This window comes from Cetorhinus maximus, chromosome 33, assembly GCF_964194155.1.
Source record: "Cetorhinus maximus chromosome 33, sCetMax3.hap1.1, whole genome shotgun sequence".
In the NCBI taxonomy this organism is placed as follows: Eukaryota; Metazoa; Chordata; class Chondrichthyes; order Lamniformes; family Cetorhinidae; genus Cetorhinus; species Cetorhinus maximus.
This window is the reverse complement of record NC_135911.1, coordinates 6649919-6677759: the sequence shown is the minus strand read 5'-3', so window position 1 is coordinate 6677759 and position 27841 is coordinate 6649919. Positions and strand designations below refer to the sequence as shown.

General features: G+C 47.8%; 1 protein-coding gene across 2 annotated transcripts; it reads left to right on the top strand.

Moving 5' to 3' along the window:
* The first annotated feature begins 303 nt into the window (after positions 1-303).
* LOC144671658 (transcobalamin-1-like) lies at positions 304-17628 on the top strand. Of its 2 annotated transcripts, XM_078533662.1 has the most exons (8): positions 304-1395; positions 3404-3565; positions 4973-5128; positions 6515-6681; positions 10251-10437; positions 11653-11836; positions 16123-16241; positions 17401-17628. In XM_078533662.1, the coding sequence occupies exons 2-8, from the start codon at positions 3553-3555 to the stop codon at positions 17460-17462; spliced, it is 888 nt and encodes a 295-aa protein (XP_078389788.1). In that variant the 5' UTR covers positions 304-1395; positions 3404-3552; the 3' UTR covers positions 17463-17628. The 2 variants fall into 2 exon arrangements, with proteins under 2 accessions (XP_078389788.1, XP_078389789.1); XM_078533663.1 differs by lacking the exon at positions 304-1395 and having other exon boundaries at positions 3028-3565.
* Positions 17629-27841: the final 10213 nt, after the last annotated feature.

The following is a 27841-nucleotide window of genomic DNA, read 5'->3' as shown; positions in this document are numbered from 1 at the left end:
GGGAACACCACCACCTGCATGTTCTCCTCCAAGCCACACACCATCCTGACTTGGAAATATATCGGCCGTTCCTTCGCTGTTGCTGGGTCAAAATCTGGTAACTCCCTCTCTAACAGCACTGTGGGTGTACCCTCACCACATGGACTGCAGCAGTTCAAGAAGGCAGCTCACCACCACCTTTTCAAGGACAATTGGTGTGGGACTGGGGGTGAGGGGGAGAAAATGAATGCATGCCTTGCCAGCGCAACCATAGACAAGTAAATAAAATGTCATTCAGTTAATACTTGTTCCTGCAATTATCTTGACGTGTAAGATAAGGGTCCCATTCTAACATTATCGCTAATTGAAGGTAAATGATAGTTGCCAGACTGCCTGAACGATTTGCAATGTGACCAGCGGCAATGTCACAGAAAGGACATTTTCCCTACTTGTTAATGGTTTTGCTGGCAAGGCATGCATTTATTTGCACACCCCAACCCTAATCTCGCACCAATTGCGAATGAGAAGGTGGTGGTGAGCCTTCTAATCCTCCCTCCCCCACCTCCCACGCACCCCCCCTTGGGTTTATATGCAGCCATTCTCCCCATCTCCCACAGAAGGAATCAGGTTGTGACCAGCAGCAGACATGACCGCCTTAACTATACTGTTCCTGACCCTTGCTCTCTTCCATCATAGACTCCAAGGCAGTGGTAAGTCATGGCTACCCCTCCACCACCACCTTCCCCCAGCCGGGCTAAAACCCATTCTGACTTGGATGAAAGTTAAAGGGTGCGAGGCATCCTGTTTCCAAATGGGAACGAGGGATTTCACTTAAAGTGGAGATACCAGAGAAAGTGGGATTGTGCTCCTTAGAGCAGAGAAGGTTAAGGGGAGATTTAATGGAGGTGTTCAGCATCATGAAGATAGAGTAAACCAGGAAAACTGTTTACAGTGGCTGTAAACGGAGGACACACCTTGAAGGGAATCAGCTATAGAACCAGAGGAGAGACGAGGAGGCATGTTTCTGCACAGCGGGTTATGGTGATTTGAAATTCCCTGCCTGAACGGGCAGTGGAAGCAGACTCAGTAGCAATTTTCAATAAAGGAGTTAGATAAAGAGCTGAGAGGAGAATTGTTAGTTGGATTATGTAAGCAAAGGTCTGAAGAAGAGGCGAGTTGTCAGCTGCAGCCCAGTGAACAGGATCATTTTCTTTCAATCTGTCCCTTTGCCATTGCTTGTGTTCAAACATCTTCCAGCACATCAGACAACAGCATTTCAATACCTGGAGCAGCTTCTGGTTGAAAACCTGGATGACCAAAACCCCGAGCCCAGGGTATTCACTACCCTGCGTCTGGTCAACTACCCGCTCGAGCAGAAGCTCGTAACAAGTCTGAAGAGGAACGTTCTCAAGAAAGGTAAGAGAGGGGAGATTGTACAAGTCGTGTGGGTTAACGGGTGGAACAGCAACAACACACGTCTGCATATCTCTAATCACAATTGCAATTTACATTGTAACTCCATTTTTATGTCGGAGCGTCAGTGCTGAGGGAGCACTGCACTGTTGAGTGTTCAGTACTGAGGAATCCCTGCGCGGGTGAACGATCATTAATAAGGGAGTGGCCCACTCAGATGGGAGTTCTGCACTGTCGGAGGGTCAGTGCTGATGGAGTTCTGCATTGTCGGAGGGTCAGTACTGAGGGAGTGCTGCACTGTCAGATGTTCAGTGTTGAGGGAGTTTTGCACTGTTGGAGGGTCAGTACTGAGTGAGCACTATCAGAGTACAGAAGGAGTATCATACTGTCAGAGGGTTAGGGCTGAGGGAGCGCTGCACTGTTGGTGGGACAGTACAGAAGGAGTGCTGCACTGACAGAGGGTCAATGCTGATGGACTGCTGCACTGTCAGAGGGTCAGTACTGAGTGAGTGCTGCACTGTTGGAGGGTCAGTACTGAGGGAGCGCTGCACTGTCGGAGGGTCAGTGCTGAGGGATTGCTGCACTGTTGGTGGGACAGTACAGAAGGAGTGCTGCACTGACAGAGGGTCAATGCTGATGGACTGCTGCACTGTCAGAGGGTCAGTACTGAGGGAGTGCTGCACTGTCGGAGGGTCAGTGCTGAGGGAGTGCTTTATTGTCAGAGGGTCAGTACTGAGGGAATGCTGCACTGACAGAGGGTCAATGCTGATGGACTGCTGCACTGTCAGAGGGTCAGTACTGAGGGTGTGCTCCACTGTGGGAGGGTCAGCTCTGAGGGAGTGCTGCACTGTCGGAGGGTCAGTGCTGAGGGAGTTCTGCACTGTCGGAGGGTCAGTGCTGAGGGAGTTCTGCACTGTCGGAGGGTCAGTGCTGATGGAGTTCTGCACTGTCGGAGGGTCAGTACTGAGGGAGTGCTGCACTGTCGGAGGGTCAGTACTGAGGGAGTGCTGCACTGTCGGAGAGTCAATACTGAGGGAGCCCCACAATGTCGGTGGGACAGTACTGAGGGAGTGCTGCCCTGTTGGAGAATCAGTGCTGATAGAGTGCTGCACTGTCAGAGGGTCAATACTGAAGGAGTGCTGCATTGTCAGATGTTCAGTGTTGAGGGAGTTTTGCACTGTTGGAGGGTCAGTACTGAGTGAGCACTATCAGAGGGTCAGTACGAAGGGGTTTGCGCACTGTTGGATGGTCAGTACTGAGGGAGTGCTGCACTGTCGGAGGGTCAGTACTGAGGGAGTACTGCACTGTCGGAGGGTCAGTACTGAGGGAGTGCTGCACTGTCGGAGGGTCAGTACTGAGGGAGTGCTGCACTGTCGGAGGGTCAGTACTGAGGGAGTGCTGCACTGTCGGAGGGTCAGTACTGAGGGAGTGCTGCACTGTCGGAGGGTCAGTACTGAGGGAGTGCTGCACTGTCGGATGGTCAGTACTGAGGGATTGCTGCACTGTCGGAGGGTCAGTACTGAGGGAGTGCTGCACTGTCGGAGGGTCAGTACTGAGTGAGTGATGCACTGTCGGAGGGTCAGTACTGAGGAAGCGCTGCACTGTCGGAGGGCCAGTACTGAGGAAGCGCTGCACTGTCGGAGGGTCAGTACTGAGTGAGTGATGCACTGTCGGAGGGTCAGTAGTGAGGAAGCGCTGCACTGTCGGAGGGCCAGTACTGAGGAAGCGCTGCACTGTCGGAGGGTCAGTACTGAGGAAGCGCTGCACTGTCGGAGGGTCAGTACTGAGGGAGTGCTGCACTGTCGGAGGGTCAGTATTGAGGGAGTGCTGCACTGTCGGAGGGTCAGTACTGAGGGACTGCTGCACTGTCAGAGGGTCAGTACAGTGTTGCACTGTGGGTGGGTCAGTAATTGCTCAAGGTGCAGCTACTTGGCGTGTGCAGTTGGAGAAGCGCCCACCCCTGATTCCATTCATTGACATCTTGTTGTTTTTAATGTCCTCCTCTGAGCAGCTGCGGATCTGACCAGTGGGCAGTTGAGCTTATACGTGCTGGCTCTGATCGCCTCCTGTGAAAACACATTGAACCTGAAGGTTAATGAGTCGCAAACAGCTCCTGGTACCAACCTGGGGGAGCTACTGTCTGAAAAACTTGGCCAAGAGATGAAAAGTATTGGTAAGCAGCAGGGGAGTGGAGGGGTAAGGTGGGGGGCTGGACGATCATAAGGACAGTGGAGGGGTCGGGGGTGGGAGGCTGGGGGATGGGGAGGTGGCCTTTGGCTCCATGGCCATGTTCTGCCATGCACTGATATATTTTCGATGTGATCAGATTGCATATAACTTTGGCCCATACCCCCTCATACCCCTGGCTGACAAAAATTCATCAATCACAGATTTAAAAAGTAACAATTGATCGAACAGCAATTGCTGTTTGTGGAAGAGAGTGCCAAACTTCTACACCCTTTGTATGTAGAGGTGCTCCCTAATTTCACTCTGAGTATCTAGCTCTAACCTAACCCCCACCACACTGCCCCATCCTATATACCTCAGCCAGTCAAAGTGGGTCCTCTCTATCTAACTTATTGGTTTCCGCCAATATCTAATAGAAACGTTTTGATCAAATCACCCTTTAAACTTCAGGACATACAATCGCTGGTTTGGCTAACCTCTCCCCTAATTTAACCTGGCGAATCAGACTGCTTCTCAACTCTGCCAGTGTTGGCTGCCGACTTCACATTTTGCATTCGTGGTTAGCTTTTAACCTGTCCCACCTTAAGGGGACAGCTTCCGTTCGATTTTAAGCCACACTGAGCTTGATTGTACCAGGCTTAAGCATTGCTTTAAGGGAGAGTCAGCTCCCTCACCTGGATGAGCCTAATCCACGGATTATGAAATGAGTTTGTGAAGACGCCAAAGCTTTAGGAAGGGTATTTAACAGAGGGGTTCCAAGGATGTGAGGCTGCAGTTCATGTGCAGAGACTGGAGAAGCTGGGATTGTTCTTCTTAGAGCGGTGAAGATTAACAGGGAGATTGTTCAAAACCATGAGGGGCTTTCGATGGGGTAGATGAGGAGAAACTGTGTCCAGTGGCAGGAGGCTCCAGAGGGACACCGATCACAGACAATGGGCAAAAGAACCGTGATGAGGAGCAATGTTTTTACACAGCTAGTTATTAGAAGCTTTTATGAGCTGCCTGACAGGGCGATGGGAGCTGAATCGAGAGTAACGTTCAAAAGGGGGATTTGGATAAATGATTGAAGGGGAGAAATTTGCGGGGCTATAGGGAAAGAGCAAGGGGAAATGGACGAATGAGGTAGCTCTTTCAAAGAGCTGGGACAGGTGTGATGGGCCGAATGGCCTCTTGATCTGTTGTATTACTCTATGTAATGATAAATCTTAGTCCTACTGCTAAGAAATGGTTGTGAGTTAGCCTGCAAGTGTGGTTTGGGAACAAATGCCCGAATGCCATTCAGACAACCTCCCCCACAACCACCCACCCTGACCCCACCCTCATTCCCCCACAGCTTTCTAGATCTAGATCTGAGAATGGGGCCCTAATGTTATTTCCCATCCTGTGTTCCTAGAGCTGTATGGTCACCCAGTTACTACCTACTACCAGGTTGGGTTGGCGATGCTTGGACTTTGCAAACAGAATTACTACATCAGTAAGAGCGATATCAAGACGTTTGCCCAGGCTGCAATGCACGACGGACTCTCTTACGGACAGCAATTCTCAGTGGGTGAGTATAAAGACAGGGAGAGGCGAGGGGCGGAGAGACAAAGGGAGGGACAGATAAATCATGAGAGAGAAAAACTGAAATGGAATGGGACAGAGAGAGAGGGAGAGACATAGAGAGAGTGAGAAAGAGGGGGAAACAAAGGAATAAGGAGGGAGCAATACAGTGCAGTGGTTCAAGAAGGTGGCTCCCCACCACCTTCTCATGGCCATCGGATCTAGCCGGCGATGCCCACATCCAGAGAAAGAAGAAAAAAAATGACCTGGGGAGAAGGAGGAAGGGTGAGGGATTGGGACACACACACGCACGGACACACACACACACGCACGGACACACACACACGCACGGACACACACACACGCACGGACACACACGCGCACGGACATACACACACGCACGGACACACACACACGCACGGACACACACACACACGCACGGACACACACACACACGCACGGACACACACACACACGCACGGACACACACACACGCACGGACACACACACACACGCACGGACACACACACACACGCACGGACACACACACACACGCACGGACACACACACACACGCACGGACACACACACACGCACGGACACACACACACGCACGGACACACACACACGCACGGACACACACACGCACGGACACACACACGCACGGACACACACACACGCACGGACACACGCACGGACACACACACACGCACGGACACACACACGGACACACACGGACACACACACAGTGCATACTGCAACAGGTACTTGAACACACACACACACACAGACAGACACAGACATATGCAGACTTTGCATACTGCATCAGGTATTTGAACATGCACAGGCACACGCATAGGCACACACGCGTAGACACACACACACACACACACACACAGAATAACACACACACACACCCTCACACACACGTGCGCACACACAGACAGACACAGACACACACACGCACAGACACACACGCACAGACAGAAACACACCCCCACACACACGCGTGTGCACACACACAGACAGACACAAACACACACACACACCGCACACACATTCATTGAGGGACAAAATGAGAGAGATACACAGACAAGAGGAGGGGCAGTCTGAGAAGGAAAGAGAAAAAACGAGAGACAGGGAGAGAGAAGCACAGATTAGCAGAAGGAAGATAGAGAGACATGGGGACTGGAATAGAGCACACTGTCTCTCCTCAAGATATGGGCTGTGTGTGCCCATTAACCTCTCTGTCTCTCCTCTCAACACAGGGATGGTGGAAAACACTCTGTATCTCTCTCTCTTTCTAGAACCTGGCAAGGTGTCCCTTTTAACCAGTCAGCCCCTCAACTGTTCTTGAGCTGCTAGTCACCTTTACCAGTCTGTCTCTCCTCCAGATACGGGTGCTGTGGCTGCCCTTGCTTTAACCTGTATGCAGCAGGAATCCTACCAGCCAGCTAACACCATCAGGAATGCTGCAATAAAGCTGCTCATGAAGATTTTCTGTGCGAAGGACACTCAGGGGATCATTGGGAATATCTACAGCACTGGGCTAGCCATGCAGGTAAGCTGGTCAGCATTCCATACCCAGTGTAACATTGGCATTGCCAGGGAAAGCAGGGAGAGACAGAGGGACAGAGGGTGAGAGGAGAGGCGGGGATAGGTGGAGAGAAGGTGAGAGGTAGATAGATGGAAGGAAGGGAGAGAGTGAGTCAGAGAGAGACATTGGGAGAAGAAGGGAAATGTGGAAGGGATGAGAAGGGAGAGAATTGAAGAGGGAGAGAATTGAAGAGGGAGAGAATTGAAGAGGGAGAGAATTGAAGAGGGAGAGAATTGAAGAGGGAGAGAGATAAAGAGTGAGAAGGGAAGAGGGAGATGGAAGAGACAAAATGGAGGGAGGGAATGAGTGAGATGACAGGAAGGGGAGAGAGACAGAGCGGGGAGTGAGTGAGAGAGAGGGAGGGGGAGAGACAGAGATAAGGAGAGGGTGATGGAAGGAGAAATGGAGAGAGAGACGAAGGGAAATGGAGATAGAAAGGATGGGAGAGACAGCTGGGAAGAGAGATAGTGGGTAAGAGGGACAGATGGAGCCAGAGAGAGGGAAACGAGGCAATGGAGATTGAGGATGGGGGAGAGACTTCAGTTGTGGTCCAAGCAATGTATATGGAGACCAGAACTGTGCACAGTGCTCCCAGTATGATATAGCTTGACAAATCTTCTCTGCTTTTCAACTCTGTTCATCCAGAAATGAATGCAATGCTTTATTTTAGCGGCCTAACAGACTAACTGGGGCAAAAACATTTAACCCTGCTCACTATAAGTGGTGCAGGGAAATCTCCCAAAGTGTTTCACAACAGCAAGTATAAAGCACAATTGAACACCAAGCCTATAAGGGCATATTTGGGCAGATGACCAAAAGTTTGGTCAAAGAGGAGAGGTTTAGTGAGAGAATTCCAGAGCTCAGGGCCTAGGCAGCTGAGGGCATAGCCACCAAAGATGTAAAAAAATAACTCAGGGGATGCTGAACAGGCCAGAGTTAGAGGGATGCACAGATCTCTGATGTGGCAACTCCAAAATGTTACAGAGATAGGGAGGGTTGTAGGGGCTGGAGGAGGTTACAGAGATAGGGAGGGTTGTAGGGGCTGGAGGAGGTTACAGAGATAGGGAGGGTTGTAGGGGCTGGAGGAGGTTACAGAGATAGGGAGGGTTGTAGGGGCTGGAGGAGGTTACAGAGACAGTCAGGGTTGTAGGGGCTGGAGGAGGTTACAGAGGCAGGGAGGGTTGTAGGGGCTGGAGGAGGTTACAGAGATAGGGAGGGTTAAGGGCTGGAGGAGATCCCAGAGATAGGGAGGGGTATAGGGGCAGGAGGAGGTTCCAGAGATAGGGAGAGTTGTAGGGGCTGGAGGAGGTTGCAGATAGGGAGGGTTTTAGGGGCTGGAGGAGGTTGCAGAGATAGGGAGGGTTGTAGGGGTTGGAGGAGATTACAGAGATAGGCAGGGTTGTAGGGGCTGGAGGAGGTTGCAGGGGTAGGGAGGGTTGTAGGGACTGGAGGAGGTTGCAGAGATAGGGAGGGTTGTAGGGGTTGGAGGAGATTACAGAGATAGGCAGGGTTGTAGGGGCTGGAGGAGGTTGCAGGGATAGGGAGGGTTGTAGGGACTGGAGGAGGTTACAGAGATAAGGAGGGTTGTAGGGGCTGAAGGAGGATACAGAGATAGGGAGGGTTGTAGGGGCTGGAGGAGGTTGCAGAGATAAGGAGGGTTGTAGGGGCTGCAGGAGGTTGCAGGGATAGGGAGGGTTGTAGGGGCTGAAGGAGGTTACAGAGATAGGGAGGGATGAGGTTTAGACCTTGAAAAACGCGGCATTTCCAGTGCTGGAGCCAGTGTAAGTCAGTGAGGAGAGGGCGATGAGTGAATGGGACTCTGAGTTCAGACACAGCCAGCAGAGCGTTGATGGCCTCCAGCTGTTGGAGGGTAGAAATTAGAAGGCCAGTCAGGTCAGTGTTGGAATAATAGCCCATATATGGCCATACATCTGAACACATGAAGTAACAGCAGGAGTGGGCCATTCAGCCCCTCAAGCCTGCTCTGCCATTTGATAAAACCATGTCTGATCTGATTGTGGCCTCGACTCCACTTTCCTGCCTAGCCCAGATACCCCTTGACTCCCTTCTCAATTAAGAATCCACTGAACTCAGTGGTAAAAATATTCATTGACCCTGCCTCCACTGCTCTTTGTAGAAGAGAATTCCACAGACTAATGACCCTCTGAAACAATTTAAAAAAAAGGTCCTTTCATCTCCAAATTAAATGGGAGACCCGTTAGTTGTAAACTGTGCCCTCTCGTTGTCGTCTCTCCATAAGGGGGAAACATCCTCTCCGCATCCACCCAGTCAAAGCCCTCAGCATCTTATATGTTTCAATAAGATCACCTCTCATTCTTCGAAACTCCAATCGATACAGGTTCAACCTTCCAACCTTTCTTCCTAAGATTCATCTGGGGAATAAGTGAAGTGAACATTCTCTGAACTGCTTTGAATGCAATTGCATCCTTTCTTTAGCAAGGAGACCTAAACTGTACAGTGCAACCCAGATCTGTTTTCACAAACTGTGGCGAAACTTCCTTAATTGTATATTCCATTCCCCTCACAATGAAATACAGCATTCCATTTTCCTCCTGAATCACTTGCTGTGTCTGCATCCTTGGGTATCAGAGTTAAGAAGGCAAATGGAATTTTGGCCTGTATTGCCAGGGGGTCAGAGTTTAAAAATAGGGAAGTCTTGTTACAACCGTATAGGACATTGGTGAGGCCACACCTGGAGTACTGTGTACAGCTTTGGACCCCGTATTTAAGAAAGGACATACTGGCATTGGAGGCAGTTCCAAAGAGATTCACTAGGCTGATTCCTGGGATGAAGGGGTTGGCTTATCAAGAACAGCTAAACAGGTTAGGCCTTTATTCATTAGAGTTTAGAAAAATGAGGGGTGATCTTACTGAAACGTACAAGATTCTGAGGGGGCTTGACAGGGTAGATGTTGAGAAGATGTTTCCACTAGTGGGAGAATCTCGAACTAGGAGACAGAGTTACAGGGGCCACTCATTTAAAACTTGAGATGCGATGGAATTTCTTCTCTCAGAGGGTAGTGAACGTCTGGAACTCTCTACCCCAGAGAGTTGTGGAGGCTAGATCACTGAAAGCATTTAAAGAGGAGGTCGATAGATTTTTGAAATATCGGGGAGTTGAGGACTATGAGGAGCTGGCACGAAAGAGGAGTTGAGGCCTGGGGCAGATCAGCCATGGTCTCATTGAATGGAGGGGCAGGCTTGAAGGGCCGAATGGCCTACTCCTCCTATTCTTTATGTTCTTAAAAAACATACATATGACCTTCAGTTTCTAGCGATGGTGTGAAATCGACAGTGTTTCCCTTCTCCACCCTAATCGAAAGCTGCTGGTGTTGCTCATTTCTCCCCTGCTGAAGCCAGTGGAAAACCCTTAGCCAAACTTGAGAAAGGTTATTTATGAACCTGTTAATGCGGGGTTAGTGCTCACATGATAGGGATCATTGTGTAATGCAGAGAGGTTCAGCAGCAACATGTGACGACCACTCTACCCATCCCTCTCCTTTCGCTCGCAGGCTCTCATTGCCAATGACCAGCTTGTTCCCTCTGAAGTGTGGAATCGTTCAAACACTCTGCAGGAGGTGCTGAGGGAAATTGATGCGGGAGCTTTCACAAACGCCATATTGGCCTCACAGATCTTGCCCCCGATACAGGGCAAGACATACCTGGACGTAGACAAGTTGACCTGCAATTGGGCTGTTGGTAAGTTGAGTTGTGCATCAGTTGGATTGGCCATGGCAGAACATTGGATTCTGCTGAGTCTGAGTCTCTCCTTGGATTCAATGTCAGAAAGTCATGGGCCTGGGTCCCGCACTGCAGGGACTTGAACCCTTTGGCCCAGGCAGTATGAGGGAGAGGCAGTATTGAGAGAGCACTGCACTGCCGAAGGGGCAGTACTGAGGGAGTGCTATACTATCGGAGAGTCAGTACTGAGGGGGTGCTGCACAGTCGAAGGGGGAGTACTGAAGGAGTGCTGCACTGTCACAGGGGCGGATCTGAGGACATGCTGTACTCTTAGATGGGAAGTACTGAGGGAGCACTGCACTGTCAAAGAGGCAGAACTGAGAGAGCTCTGCATTGTTGGAGGGGCAGTGCTGGAAAAGCGCTGCACTATCAGAGAGGCGATATTGAGAGAGCAGTCACTGACGGAGGAGCAATGCTGAGGGCATGTTGCATCATTTGTGGGTCAGCACTGAGGGAGCACTGCACTGTTAGAGGGTCAGACGGAGATAGCTAGATCTCTTGTTGGAGATGGTCCTTACCTGGCACTTGTCTAGCACAATAGATACCTACCATTTATCAGCCAAGCTTAGAGGTTGGAAGAGGTTACAGAAATAAGGAACGTTATAGGGACATGAGCTTACAGGGATAGGGATGGTTGTAAGGGCTGGAGGAGGTTACAGAGATAGGGTTGTAGGGGCTGGAGGAGGTTACAGAGAAAGGGAGGGTTGTGGGGGCTGGAGGAGGTTACAGAGATGGGGAGATTTGTAGGGACTGGAGGAGGTTACAGAGAAAGGGTTGAGAAGGCTTGAGGAGGTTACAGAGATAGGGAGGTTTGTAGGGACTGGAAGAGAATACAGAGGTAGGGAACTTTTTAGGATCTGGATAAGGATATAGGGAAAGGGAGGATGTTAGGGGCTAAAGGATGTTACAGAGATAGGGAGGGGTCAAGGTCAGTTGAGACACTTAAACACTGGGGTTATGCTTTAAATTTCGAGATGTGACCCACCACCAGGTGTGTGTCCCTGGTGCTGAATGGCCTCATCCTGTGATCAAACTAGCCCAATAAGGTTTCCACAGTGCCAGTGTGTATTTATCCGAGGAACTGAGGCAGAGAAGTGACCCCTTGCACATTTGCTTTGAGACCTGTAGCAGGTTTACACTCACAAGCAACCTGTCTAATCCTCTTTTGTTTAGACACCCATGTCAAGTCAATCCTGCAGATGGATAACCTCAGAGAGATCACCGTGACCTACACTGTGATTTATGGATTGCTTTGCAGCCCTTCGTGTAGTCATTACATCTGTCTGACGGTGCCTAAAGGAACCAGACTTCTTCAGATCATGAGGCTGGCACAGGAGAAAGACCAACGTTTCTTTCGGTGAGTGATGTCAGAAATTGATATGTGATCATGGGTATCCATATTGACTCCTCCCTGCAGAGTGGAGGAGTTCTGCGGGGCAGATCTAGGGTGGGAGATCAGGAGTGAGGGATTGGGGAGGGGGAATTAGGTTAACTTGCATGGTTGGGGTGGGGGCTTCAAGAGAGATGGAGGGCGGGAATAGAATACAGAATAAGGTGGGGGCTGGGCAGAGGGATGGTTTGAGTGATGGGGTGCGTGTTGTCGTAAGTGAGGGATGGGCTGAGGGATGGAGTGTGGGATGGGGTGAGGTGGGGGTTGGTGAGAAAAATATGTTGAGGAATGGGCTGAGGGATGGAGTGAGGGATGGAGTGACTGGTTGGGAGAGGGATAGTATGGTGGTGTGGATAGGGAATGCTTGTGGGATATGCAATCAGGGATGGGGTGCAGGATTGCGTGGGAGGGGGAAGGGGCTCTGCGATAAGATTCAGGGTCAGTGAGGGTCGAAGGGGTAGTCATAGGGTAATGGGATGGGGGGAGATTGGGTTATGAATGGAGCTGGGAGATGGGCTAAAAGATGGTTTGGGGTGAGGTGGAGAATGGGTGAGGTGGGGGATTAGGTGGCAGTTGCAATGGGAGATGGGATGGGAATGAGGTGACGGATGGGGATGTGGCATGGAGTGGGGAATGTGGTGGTGGAGGAGGTGAAGGTCTGCTGAGGGTTGCAGAGGGAACTGCAGTGAGGGATGATATGGATGATGAGATGGGGCATGAAATGGGATTGGAGGTTGGGTTACAGAGGAAGGTGGTGGTCACTCGTGTGAATGGTGGATTGTATAGGGGATGCAGTGATTTTAAATTGCTGTCATTCTGCTATTGTAGCAATGAAGGAGCACCCATTTATGCAGCACCTTTTATGACCCTGAAGGCAACATATCACACCACCCCCGCCCTCAAAAGAAACCCTGTAATCCACTATTACTCTGTAATCAAAACCACATAACACCAAATAGAAACACCATATCCAATAGAAACCCTGATACCCTCAACAGAAACACCGAAAACCAGCTGAAAAAAAATAAAGTACACCCCAACTGTACTCCCCCAACAGCAACACTAATCCCTTAATGAAAATCTCCTTCACTTTCATCAGAAACCCCATTTCCCCGATAGAAATCCCCATTTCTCAACAAAAGCCATATTCCCCCCAATTTTCACAACAGAACCCTCCATTCTGGGGAGAAACCATATTCCCTCCAACAGGAACCACCACTTTCACCACAAAAAAAATCCATTCTCAACAGAAACCATATTTCCCCCCAGAAAGCCTATTCCAAAGATAAATTCCCTAATGGAAACGTAATAATACTCGGAGGGAAAGGCAATGGAAACTCACTTACACTGCGTGGAGGCTTATTCACACTCAATGAAAACTCATTCGCAATGAGTGGAGACTGACCCACACTAAACTGAAACTCACTCACACTCAATAGAAAGTCACTCACACTCAGTGGAAACCCACATTCACTCAATGGAAACACACAGACTCAATGGAAACTCACACACACTCAATGGAAAGTCACTCAAATTCAATAGAAACTCACACATTGAATTGGAACTTCCTTGCACCCAATGAAAACACACTCGCACCCAATGGGAAATCACTCGCACCCAATGGAAACTCACTCGCACCCAAAGGAAAATCACTCGCACCCAATGGGAAATCACTCGCACCCAAAGGAAAATCACTCGCACCCAATGGAAAATCACTCGCACCCAATGGAAACTCACTCGCACCCAATGGAAAATCACTCGCACCCAATGGAAACTCACTCGCACCCAATGGAAAATCACTCGCACCCAATGGAAACACACTCGCACCCAATGGAAACACACTCGCACCCAATGGGAAATCACTCGCACCCAAAGGAAACTCACTCGCACCCAATGGAAACACACTCGCACCCAATGGGAAATCACTCGCACCCAAAGGAAACTCACTCGCACCCAATGGAAACTCACTCGCACCCAAAGGAAACTCACTCGCACCCAAAGGAAACTCACTCGCACCCAAAGGAAACTCACTCGCACCCTAAGGAAACTCACTCGCACCCTAAGGAAACTCACTCGCACCCAATGGAAACTCACTCGCACCCAATGGAAACTCACTCGCACCCAAAGGGAAATCACTCGCACCCAATGGGAAATCACTCGCACCCAATGGAAACTCACTCGCACCCAATGGAAACTCACTCGCACCCAATGGAAACTCACTCGCACCCAATGGAAACTCACTCGCACCCAATGGAAACTCACTCGCACCCAATGGAAACTCACTCGCACCCAATGGAAACTCACTCGCACCCAATGGAAACTCACTCGCACCCAATGGAAACTCACTCGCACCCAATGGAAACTCACTCGCACCCAATGGAAACTCACTCGCACCCAATGGAAACTCACTCGCACCCAATGGAAACTCACTCGCACCCAATGGAAACTCACTCGCACCCAATGGAAGATCCCACATGCTCAAAGGAAACTCACTATCACTCAATGGTAACCCACTCTCACTCAATGGGAACTCACTCTTACTCAATGGAAACCTAAACTCAATGGAAATTCACACTCAGTCAATGGGAAGTCACTCACTCAATGGAAACTCGCTTGCACTCAACAGAAACTCACTCACACTCGATGGAAACCCACACTCAATGCAAATACAATATCAATCAATGGAAAGTCAGTCACACTCAATAGAAGCTAACTAACTTATTGGAAACTCACACTCAATGGAAACTCTCTCACACTCAATGGAAACCTACACTCAATGTAAAGTGACTCACACTCAATAGAAACACTCTCATTCCATAGAAACGCATCCCCACTCAATGGAAACTCACTCATATTCGATGGAAAACCATTTTCACTCAATCAAAACTCCCTCACACTCAATCGAAACTCCCTCACACTCAATCGAAACTCCCTCACACTCAATTGAAGCTCCCTCAGACTCAATCAAAACTCCCTCACACTCAATCAAAACTCCCTCACACATAATGGAAACACACACTCAATGTAAACCCACTCACAGTCAATAGAAACTCACTCTCAATGGAAACTCACTCACACTCAATGGAAACTCATTCACACTCAATGGGACGTCACTGACACTCAATAGAAACTCCCTCTCACTCAATAGAAGCTCCCTCTCACTCAGTAGAAGCTCCCTCTCACTCAATAGAAACTCGCTCTCACTAAATGGAAAGGCACTCACACCGAATAGATACTCAATCATAGAATCACAGAGTGCAGAAGAGGCCCTTAGGTCCATCGAGTCTGCACCGACATGTGAGAAATACCTGACCTACCTACCTAATCCCATTTTCCAGCACTTGACCCATAGCCTTGAATGTTATGACATGCCAAGTGCTCATCCAGGTACTTTTTAAATGATGTGAGGCAACCCGCCTCCACCACCCTCCCAGGCAGTGCATTCCAGACCGTCACCACCCTCTGGGAATTTATGTCCCCTCGTGACTGACCCTTCAACTAAGGGGAACAGCTGCTCCCTATCCATGCCCCACATAATCTTATACACCTCGATCAGGTTGCCCCTCAGCCTTCTCTGCTCCAACGAAAACAGCCCAAGTCTATCCAACCTCTCTTCATAACTTAAATGTTTCATCCCAGGCAACATCCTGGTGAACCTCCTCTGCAATCAATGGAAGCTCCATCACACTCAATGGAGGAACCTCATTTGATTTTACAGAGAGAGAGAGGGAGAGAGAATGGCATAGACACACATATATAAATGCAGACACACACGTACAGATACAGAGAGACAGGCAGGTATAGACACAAAAAAGAAAGAGAGAAATATGAAGGGCGACAATGATAGAAAGCGCAAGAAAAGAGAAGCAGTCAGACAGAGCAAGATTGAGAGCAAGAAAGAGAGGGACAAACAGAAAAATACACAATAATAGCGAGAAATAAAGGCAGACACGGATTCAGGCACGGGGTGAGGGAGAGAGAGAGAGGGATAGGGAGAGAAGGAGAGGGAGAGAGAAGAACATGGGGTGGGGGGGCGAGTTTCTTATCTCTAACTCTGTATCTGTGAGAACTTTTGTTTGCCTGAGGCTCTGCTCCTAGACAGATAGTCACTCGGAGTTTGAAAGCTCAGGGGTCCTGCAGTTAGAAGAAGGGCAGCATAGCCTGGGTCTGGTGGATAATGCGGAGTGTGAATGTCCCTGTGCACGTCCTTCAATGCATCATCCACACGTCTCCTTGTTCTCCAACTCTCGCAGATTTACAGAGAAGACGACTTCCTTGGGCCCCTTCATCACCAGCATCGGAGGCATTGATGGAAGCGAGAACGATAGGACCTACTGGCAGTTTCTGAATGGGTCGGTGCCAATTCCTATGGGTAAGAGAGACAGAAATAATTCTTATTGATCTAGCGCCTTCCATCAGATCAGCATGTCCCAAAGCAGTCCACAGCCAAACAAGCACTTTTATTGAAGGCAATGTTGAAGTGGAGGCACCAACTGTGTTCACAGCAGGTTTCATAAACAACAATGTGATAAAGGATCAGGTCATATCTTTTAGTGATGTTGTTCAAAGAATACATATTGGCCAGGACACCCCAGAGAACTCGCATGCCCCCATGCTCTCCTTTGACCATGCAACACTCCCTCAGAACTGCCCCTCCGACAGTGCAGCGCTCCCTCAGTACTGACCCTCCGACAGTGCAGCGCTCCCTCAGTACTGACCCTCTGACAGTGCAGCACTCCCTCAGTCCTGACCCTCTGACAGTGCAGCACTTCCTCAGCACTGCCCCTCCGACAGTGCAACACTCCCTCAGTGCTAATTATCTGACAATTCAGTGCTCCCTCAGTACTTGCCCTCCTAAAGTGCAGCTTTCTCAGTACCAAACATCCGACAGTGCAGAGTTCCTTCTATGCTGACCCTCCAGCTGCACAACACTCTTTCACTACTGATCCTCCAACAGTGCAGCACTCCCTCAGTACTGACACTCTGACATTGCAGCACACCCTCAGTACTGACCCTCCAACAGTGCAGCACTACCTCAGTACTGACTCTCTGACAATGTCACACTCCCTCAGTACTGACCCTCTGACAATGTCACACTCTCTCAGTACTGACCCTCCAACAGTGCAGCACTCCCTCAGTACTGACACTCTGACAGTGCAGCTCTCCCTCAGTACTGACCCTCCGACAGTGCGGCACTCCCTCAGTACTGACACTCTGACAGTGCAGCACTCCCTCAGCACTGACACTCTGACAGTGCAGCACTCCCTCAGTCCTGACTCTCTGACAATGTCGCACTCCTTCAATACTGACCCTCTGACAATATCACACTCCCTCAGTACTGACTCTCTGACAGTGTCGCACTCCCTCAGGACTGACCCCCTGACTGTGCAGCTTTCGCAGTGTTGAAGTCTCCCACATATGTACCTTTGTCTGTATTTTTTCCCTGGTTAAAATTAGCATGAATACTCGTGATTTGTCTTCTAACTCTAGCATAAGGCAGATTTAAAATCTTTCTGGTCTTTTTCCCCCAGGTGTTGCACAGTACAAACCTTCCAATGGTGAAAATATCATCGCAAGACTTTCTAAATATTGACTGAAGCAGTCACTTAGTAACACAGAACTTGAGTATCACTGTGGAAAGACACGTACTGTCAAAGGAAGGGGAGACTTTCACTTTAAGTATTCTTGACCCGAAGAACAGTGCAAAATGAAATGCAGAATAAAGTGACAGAAATGATTAAAGTTGATCTTTTATTGCCAGTGTGGTTATTTTTCACGCAACAAATTCCATTGATTCTGTCGTGCTTTGATACCTCTCTCTCGTAAATCACACTTAAATGTCACAAGGCCAAACCCTTACAAAGTATTTATTGCAGTGAAACAGGAAAGATAGTGGAACAGCTGCATGCCTATTCTCCACAGGAAGACACTAACATAAGTAAATGTCAACAGGAGTGAACATACCAGCTCAGATGGTCACAAAATCAACTATAGGTGAACACAGCTGATGGTATGAATTGTGGACAGATGGAGACAGGTAAATGCAAGGACACAAACTGAAGCCTGTTCTCTGCATTAACATGTGGAAGAACTGTAACCCCCATCTCTAATTTCATGAAATCGCACTCTCCATCTCCTCTCTCTGGTCCACCTGCCTGGCTCTAAATCCCTCTCCATGCCTCTACACCCCTCTCGCTATCTCTATTTTCCCTGTTTCTGTCTCTCTGCCTCTCTCTCACCGTCCATTTTTCTCCCAAACAGAGTTTCTCTCTCTCTCTCTCCATCTGTTTTTACCCTGCCGACCCCTCTCTCCCACTTGTCACAGCAGAGTTACACATAGCTGCAGGAATTCAACTCAGCAACTGTGATCCCACCTCCCACATATTCAGCTATTTATGAACAATGGGGTCTTAAGTGTAAAAGGCAGAGCGAGATAGGGGGAGGAAAGGCAGAGAGAAAGAGAGAGAGAGAGGAAAGGCAGAAAATGAGTCCATGGGAAGAGATGCAGAAGAAAAAGAGAAAGAGAGAAAAACACAGAGAAAGAGAGCTAGATGAGAAAAGAGGAAGGAGGTGGCTGTCAAGAAGCAGGGACGCATCTCTTCCACAAACCTGTTTCTGTATTTTGTGATTAAAGTGATACAAAGCCTACCCTCCGCTGGCGGATGGACGCTTCTACACAAGCAGACGGGCAATCATCAGGGATTCAATCCGAAAATAAAAGCAAAACACTGCGGGCGCTGGAAATCTGAAGCAAAAACACAGAATGCTGGAAAAACTCAGCAGGTCTAACAGCATCTTTGGAGAGAAAAACAGAGTGAACGTTTCGTTTTGTTTCCTTCACTCTGTTTTTCTCTCCACAGATGCTGTTCGGCCTGCTGAGCTTTTCCAGCATTTTCTGTTTTTGCATCAGGGGTTCAATCACGGGTGCCCTTCATACAGCATGGATCAAAAAGCACAGGAGCATCAACACCGCCACAACTCAGTCTGGAGATTGAGAGGTGAGCAGCACTGAACGGAACCCTGAGATAACATTGTAAATACTTTGATAAAGTCCGAAGGCATTTAAATAAAACATTCTGAAAAAAGCTTGTAAATATGTCACAAAGTGTATTGGACAGTCTGTAAAAAGCTGCGAGAGGAAAGTAAAACGAACAGTTTTTCAAAAGGTGTAGAAAGTAATTAATGGTTTATAAAAAAGCTGTGCACTTATAGTAAAGAATGTGACAGGTCAATAGATAACGGAGGAAATACTGCCAGCACTCCACACACACATTTTCAGCAATCTCTCACTGCTGTGCATTATCATAATCACACACACACAGACTCACGCTCATGTACACACACACAGGCACACAAATACAGTGTGACACACACACACATACTCACACACACTTACAAAAATATTCTCACTATCTCTCTCCCATCCACACACATACACACTCACTTTCTCTCTTCTCTCTCACACACATTCTCAAGCACACCCTGTCATCAATTTCTCTGCTGGGTAGTCTCAGGATCGCACTCACGCTCACCTCACTATTTTCTGATTTCTTTCAATCTATCTCCTTGTGATACAATGGCCACTTTACCGTATCAAGTTGCACGGTTTTATGAGAATATTGAAACAGGTGACCCTTCCACGACCTACAATTTACTGAGGCTAAATGATACCCCAATTATTATTGGAACCACTAACACTCAAAGCACACAGGTGATTAAAGAGATTCAGTTCAAAAGGCGAAATATTTGCCCTTTTATAATTTAAATCTCGCTATAGTCAGCCAAGGAGGACATTAGGGAAAAAAAACACAAGCAAAGTTTTAAGTCTGTGCGTTTTATTATCAAATTGGATAATGCAAATATATCACAATAACACAGGGTGGGAGTGGAATTGATTATTTGACTGTTATGTGACACCAAAATAATTATTACATGGGGCATGTTATTTATTATGTGTTTAATTTTAGAATATCGAAGTGCAAAACATATCAGCCGATATGAAAAAGGTGGAATATATATTGGGGATGGGGAGTGAATGTTTCTTGTTGATGAATTTAGAAACAGAAGTTTATATTGAAGAGGTGCCCAGTGCCTCTCACCACTGAACTGGGCCATGGGAAGTGACTGTGGTTGCTGCTTTTCCCCCTCCTGATCGCAGGAGGCCGGTCTCGCACTCCTCATGCACCCCTCTCCTCCCCGGTCCTCCTGGAGTCACCTCCTGTCTACCCCCAGGCTGGGAACACGGGCTCTAGGTTCTCTTAGAGTGCAGGGCGGCCAGAGCCACTGATAGAGGCCTTTCCCAGCCGCGGGGGATTGTGGGGACAGGAGCCGCCATTGCTCCATCGTGCACACAATGCCATGGTCCTTCCACATGGTAGAGGCCACAGATGTCAGCCCGGATTATGGTCTCGTGTTTTATGGCACAGCAGATGGTAAATGCTGAGCTGTTCAAGCCCCAGATGGAAACTTTAAACAACTGCCACAAATATTTTTTGCAGTTTGTCTTTCGAGATGCGGCCTTTGAGTTAATTAATAATAAGACAACCGAGTCTTAAGAGGTTTTTTTTATAAAACTAAGTTAAACATTTATTAATAAAAGAAAAGATTGTACGCACATACACATGTCTGCAAATTACTGCTACAATAATTTCTAAATCCCCTAGTTAATCCAATTCCCAGTTACACCTTCGTTTAGGCAACAGGAAGACACATAGGTATTGATAGACCCAGGCAAAGTAAACGATACCATGAACAGTCAAATTCAAAGTGAGTTTGCTTAATTTCCATCACTGCAGACAGCAGTTTGGTACATACAGGCTGAAGGCGTTTCACACTTGTTGAATCTTAGACTGCCTCCCCTTACACACAGCCTTCTCTCCTTTATACATATTTTCCCCTTTGAACGCAAATTCCCATTGTTTCACTCTGTCTTTTGAACTTTACCTCTCTGCTAATAAAACTCTATGCCAGTACCAATTTCACCAGTGATCTTTGGGAAAATAACCGCACTGTTTCTGAGCTTCACCTGGTTTGTTTAAAAATGCAAATTGCCCGCCCCCTTTACACTTCACACCCTGAAACTTCCCCATGTTTACCTAATTTAGCTGGAGGAGACGCCTGTGCAGTGGTATTGTCGCTGGACTAGCGACCCAGGGTATTGCTCTGGGGGCCCAGGTTCGAATCCTGACACGGCAGATGGTGGAATTTGAATTCAATAAAAATCTGGAATTAATAGTCTAATGTTGACCATGAAACCATTGTTGTAAATACCCATCTGGTTCACTAATGTCCTTTAGGGAAGGAAATCTATCATCCTTACCTGGTCTGGCATACATGAGATTCCAGACCAACAGCAATGTGGTTGACTCTTAAATGGTCACTCAGTTGTAACGAACAACTACAAAGTCACAAAAAAGTGCTGCCCTCCTTCAACTTATGAATCAGCGCTCAACATCACTTTGAAGAAGCACTGAGGGTGGCAAGTGTGCTCTGGCTGGAGGACTTCAATGTCTGTCACCAAGAGTGGCTTGGTAGCACCACCACAAATCTAGCTGGCCGTGTCCTAAATGATATAACTGCTAAACTGGGTCTGAGGCAGGTGGTAAGGGAACAAACATACTTGACCTCATCCTCAGATGCATCTGTCCATAACAGTAATGGTAGGAGTAAACACCACAAGGTCGTTGTGGAGATACCCTCTGTCGTGTTGTGTGACACTACCACCATGCTAAATGGGATAGATTTCTAGCAACTCAAGACTAGGCCTCTATGAGGCGCTGTGGGGCAGCAGCAGATTTGTACTTGAACACAATTTGTAACTTCATGGCCTGGTGTATCCCCCACTCTACTATTACCATCAAGCCAGGGAAACAACCCTGGTTCAATGAAGAGTGCAGGAGGGTATGCCAGAGGCAGCACCAGGCATACCTAAAAATGAGGTGTGAAGCTTTAACACAGGGGTGCATGCGTGCCAAACAGCATAAGACGCAAGTGATAGACAGAGCTAAGTGATCCCACAATCAAGGGATCAGATCTAAGCTCTGTAGTCCTGCCACACCCAGACGTGAATGGTGGTGGACAATTAAGCAACTCACTGGAAGAGGAGGCTCCATAAATATCCTCATTCTTAATGATGGAGGAGCCCAGCACATCAGTGCAAAAGATAAGGCTGAAGCATTTGCAACAATCTTCAGCCAGAAGTGCCAATTGGATGATCCATCTTGGCCTTCTCCGGAGGTCCCCAGCATCATACATGCCAGTCTTCAGCCAATTCGATTCACTCCACGTGATATCAAGAAACGGCTGAAGGCACTGGATACTGCAAAGGCTATTGGGGCCTGACAATATTCCGGCAATAGTACTGAAGGCTTGTGCTCCAAAACTTTTAGCGCCCCTAGCCAAGCTGTTCCAGTACAGCTACAACACTGGCATCTACCCGGCTATGTGGAAAATTGCCCAGGTATGTCCTGTACACAGAAAGTAGGACGAATGCAACCCGGCCAATTACTGCCCCATCAGTCTACTCTCAATCATCAGTAAAGTCATGGAAGGGGTCATCAACAATGCTATCGTGTGGCACTTGCTTAGCAATAACCTGCTCACTGATGTCCAATTTGGGTTCGGCCATGGTCACTCAGCTCCTGACCTCATTTCAGCCTTGGTTCAAACATGGACAAAAGAGCTGGACTCCGGACGCAACATGAGAGTGACTGCCCTTGACATCAAGGCAATATTGTACCGAGTGTGGCATCAGGGAGCCCTAGCAAAATTGAAGTCAATGGGAATCAGGGGGGAAACTCTCTGCAGGTCGAAGTCATACCTAGCACAAAGGAAGATGCTTGTGGTTGTTGAAAGTCAGTCATCTCAGCTCCAGGAAAACACTGCAGGAGTTCCTCAGGGTAGTGCCCTCGGCCCAACCACCTTCAGCTGCTTCATCAATGACCTTCCTTCCATCATAAAGTCAGAAGTGGGGATGTTCGCTGATGATTGCACAATGTTCAGCACCATTCGTGACTCCTTAGATACTGAAGCAGTCCATGTCCAAATGCAGTAAGACCTGGACAATATTCAGGCTTGGGCTGACAAGTGGCAAGTAACATTCGCACCACACAAGTGTCAGGCAATAACAATCTCCAACAAGAGAGAACCCAACCATCAGTCCTTGATGTTCAATGGCATTAGCATCACCGAATCCCCCACTATCAACATCCTGGGGGTTACCATTGACCAGAAACTGAACTGGACTAGCCATAAAAATACTGTGGCTACAAGAGCAGGTCAGAGGCTGGGAATCCTGCGACAAGTGACTCACTCCTGACTTCCCAAAGCCTGTCCACCATCTACAAGGCACAAGTCAGGAGTGTGATGGAATACTCCCCACTTGCCTGGATGAGCGCAGCTCCCAGAATACTCAAGAAGCTTGACACCATCCATGACAAAGCAGCCCGCTTGATTGGCACCACATCCACAAACATTCACTCCCTCCACCACCGACGCACAGTAGCAGCAGTGTGTGTACCATCTACAAGATGCACTGCAGGAATTCACCAAGACTCCTGAGACAGCATCTTCCAACCCACGACCACTACCAACTAAAAGGACAAGGGCAGCAGATAGATGGGAACACCACCACCTGGAAGTTCCCCATCCAAGTCACTCACTTAACATCTTTATTTGGAAATATATCGGCCGTTCCTTCACTGATGCTGGGTCAAAATCCTGGAACTCACTCCCTAACAACACTGTGGGTGTACCTACATCACATGGACTGAAGCAGTTCAAGAAGGCAGCTCACCATCACCTTCTCAGGGGGCAATTAGGGATGGGCAATAAATGCTGGCCCAGCCAGTGAAGCCCACATCCCATGAATGAATAAAAAAAACATTCCAAACCTAACTTCTCTTCTTACATCAAAGCACCCAGACTAGCTGCCTTTAATTCAATTAAGTATCTCTCTCTCTCTCTCACACACACACACATACACACACACAGATAGACACGACGCTCTATTTTACAAATAAATTCCAGTAACATTATGGACATTATTATATCTTCCTGACACGTGTCTCTGGATTGTGGCTCTAACCCACAATATTCTGACTGAGGAGATCTATCCGGCTTGTACATAGACCCCTAACATTACCCTATTCATGTCAACAATTAAGACAATCAGTTTGGTTTGACTTGGCTGGTGTATAACGCTCTTGCTCTGTCACAAAGTCCTGGGTTCAAGTCACTCTTCAGGGACCAGAGCACATCTAAAACTCCAGTGTCAAACTGCAGGAGGGCCTCACTGCCAGAGGTGCCATCTTTCAATTAAGGCTGAAACTGAGCCCCCGTTCTGCTCTCTCTGCTGGATGTCGAAGATCCCAATGTACACGATTGGAAGAGGTGTAAGCCACTGCTCAAGTGCCAGCGCCTATTTTCCTTTATCAGTGAACAAAGACCAGCAAAGACGCTTCGACGGTGTAGGATATATTTAAAAGAGGTATTTATTTTTCAGCATTTGCAGCGAGGAGAGAGGACATTGTTCCTGAGCAGACTCCTTAGTTGTGATCCAGTACAGTCCTTCTCTCCACTGATCATAAAGCACCTTTGCCTGCTTCAAATAGTGAACTGTTATTTCCTTAAAGTTTTAAGGATACAAATGATCCCAAGGGTGTTGTGCACTGCTAACAACTTTGAAACAAATAGACTGTGCAAATACCGTTGGAGAAAAAATACTAACAAGAGTTAAGGTGAAGAGTAGCGAGGCTATCAGAGATCAACATGAAGGCCAGGGCAGACCAACACTGATAATGGAGGCCTGCCCATCCCATAAGCGAGATAGAAAACACAGGCTATGGATAACGGTTTGACCTGGTTTAACCTCTAAACAAGTTGATTGGCACACTCCAGATGTCGAACCGTTCATCACTGACACAGAAACAGGAAGTGTTGGACAGCTGCAAGTTGGAAATGGGGAACTATCAACCAGCTAATATGCAGCCTGTAGCTTATCATTAACCCATTAGCAACTGCATGCATGGAAAGACTGAATTTGCTTTAATAAGGTGGCAGAGGGCCACTACAGCTGCAAACTGAAAGCCAATTGATAACTAACTCAGTGCTATGCGATGAAGCCTCAGCTTGTCATTGTCAATGTATGACACTGATTAGCGAGCCTGAACAGGGCTAAGAAAAACTGAAAAATGTTGGAATAACTCAGCAGGTCTGACAGCATCTGTGGAGAGAAAGACAGAGTTAACGTTTCGAGTCCGTATGACTCTTTTTCAGAGCCAAAGGGAAGTAGAAATGTGGTGAAATTTATCCTGTTTAAGAGGGCGGAGCAGGTGAAGCTGTATAGAAAGCCAGTGATAGATGGAGGCAAAGGAGAGATTGAAAAGGATGTCATAAACAAAAGGTCAGACGGGTGTTAATGGTGGTGCTACTGGCTAAAAGAAGTGCTACTGTTGACATAAAGAGTAGGAAGCAGAATGTGATAATGGCCGGACCAGGGTAAGCACCCTGGAAAGAAGAACATGAGCAAGTGACAGATGGCCCTAGTGGGGGTGGGTTATGAGGAGGGATCGGTGATGGAAAAAAAATCGAAAACAGGCTAAAAGCTGGGGATAAATCAATGAATAAAAATGGGAATACATTTTAAAAAATAATAATAATAAAAATAAGTGGAAAAAGAAATAAATAAAGCTCAAAAAATAAAAATGCATATTGTAAAAAGGGGATCAAAAATGGGTGAGGGTGGCGGAGAGAGTTCATGATCTGAAGTTGTTGAGCTCAATGTTAAGTCTGGAAGGCTGTAAAGTGCCTAGTCAGAAGATGAGGTGCTGTTCCTCCAGTTTGCGTTGAGCTTCACTGGAACAATGCAGCAGGCCGCAATGTTTAAGATTTCCAGCATCCGCAGTATTTTGCCTTTGCCCTGAACAGGGCCATGCAGGTTAAGACAGGGAGGAATGAGCAGACCTAGTGGCATTAAATGGACTCTTAGTCTGACAACTACACGGAGAGGGATCAAAAAGGCACGAACCATTTAAAATGTCAAAAAATGTGCAGAACAGCTATTGGACTAGTGCTATGGTCAGAGTAAAGGAGACACAAAGATGTACAGAAAGCTACGTGCATTTGACAGCACTAATGGTTCCTGAAGAGGAAGCTTAATTTGGATTTTCAGATAAATCAAAAATGGGTTTCATGCAGATCACTTATCAACTAAACACATTCACTAATCCATCCACTCCGGGAGTTTACACTGTTTATAAAGGGGGGATGGATGCGGAAGTGAAGGCAGCACAGCAGTACTGCAGCATATGGGAACTTGTAAAGATTGTCATGACCTCTGAGAGCTACATCTGCTTCAAGTACTGAGCCGAGACGCAGGCATTTGAGGGCATCAGGGTAGGGTGGAAGGGGGTTTGGAGTAGGGGTGGGGGGGGGTGTTGAAATCCTGGTCACATTGGTCCAGAGCCTGCCGCATCTGTGCAGCTGTTCTGCAAATCTTTTTGACGTTTCAAATCGTTCGTGCCTTTTTGACCCCTCTCCGTGTAGTTGTCACATTAAGAGTCCATTTAATGTGGCTAGGCCTGCCCATTGCTCCCCGTCTTAACCTGCATGGCCCTGTTCAGGGCAGAGGTAAAATACTGTGGATGCTGGAAATCTGAAACAAAAACAAAAAATGCTGGAAAAACTCAGCAGGCCTGACAGCATCTGTGATGAGACAGACAGAGTTAACGTTTCGAGTCTGTCTGACTCTTCTTCAGAGCTAAAGGGAGTAGAAATATGGTGAAATATATATTGCAGCAAGACCTGGACAATATCCAGGTTTGGGCCAACAGGTGGCAAGTGACATTTACACCACACGAATGCCAGGCAATGATCGCCTCCAACAAGAGAGAATCCACCCATTGCCCCTTGGGATTGAATGGCATTACCATTACTGAATCCCCCCACTATCAACATCCTGGGGATTACCATTGACCAGAAACTGAACTGGGCTAGCCATATAAAAAAAAACAGAAAATGCTGGAAAAACTCAGCAGGTCTAGCAGCACCTGTGGAGAGAGGAAGAGTTAACGTTTCACTGAAGAAGGGTCATACAGACTCGAAACGTTAACTCTCTTTCTCTCTCTACTGCTGCCAGACCTGCTGAGTTTTTCCAGCATTTTCTATTTTTGTTTCAGGTTTGCAGCATCCACAGCATTTCGCTTTTATCTTATCTATATAAATACTATGGTTGCAAGAGCATGTCAGAGGCTAGGAGTCTTGTGGTGAGTAACATCTTCAAGGCACAGGTCAGGAGTGCGATGGAATACTCTCCACTTGTCTGGATGAGTGCAGCTCCCACAACACTCAAAAAGCTCGGCAACATCCAGGAGAACGCTTGTTTGGCACCCCATCCACAAACATTCACTCCCTCCACCACCGAAGCACTGTGGCACCAGGGAGGGAATTGTAGATGGGAATGTAATCACAGAGAGTAGGAGTGCTTTATAAAGGGCAGAGCAAATTATCCAGAGGGATTTACAGGCCAGAATCCAATCGAGTCGTTTCAGCTGTAATGTGTGAAATAACAGGTGCCTGGTAGTAAGGTGTGATATGGATCCAATGGAGCAGTTTCCATGTGTGCTATATCTGGAAAGCTGCATTACTAGAATTATTAAAGAAACTGAGAGTTGGCGTTTGGATTTTTGCAAATCCACGGTTTCACAATAAAAAAACCACACGCTCGTGAATAAAGATTCATAGAGAACGTGAATCTGAGTACGGGGAAGAGAAAAGTGGAACTAAATAGTTGTATGTTTCCTAAATTGGGCCTTTAGAAACACTGGCCTAATTTCCCAAATATTTTGCGAGTTTTGCAGAAAGACCATAGGGTTTTTTTTTCTATTCGTTCATGGAAAGCGGGCGTCGCTGACTAGGCCAGCATTTATTGCCCATTCCTCATTGCCCTTGAGGAGGTGGTGGTGAGCTGCCTTC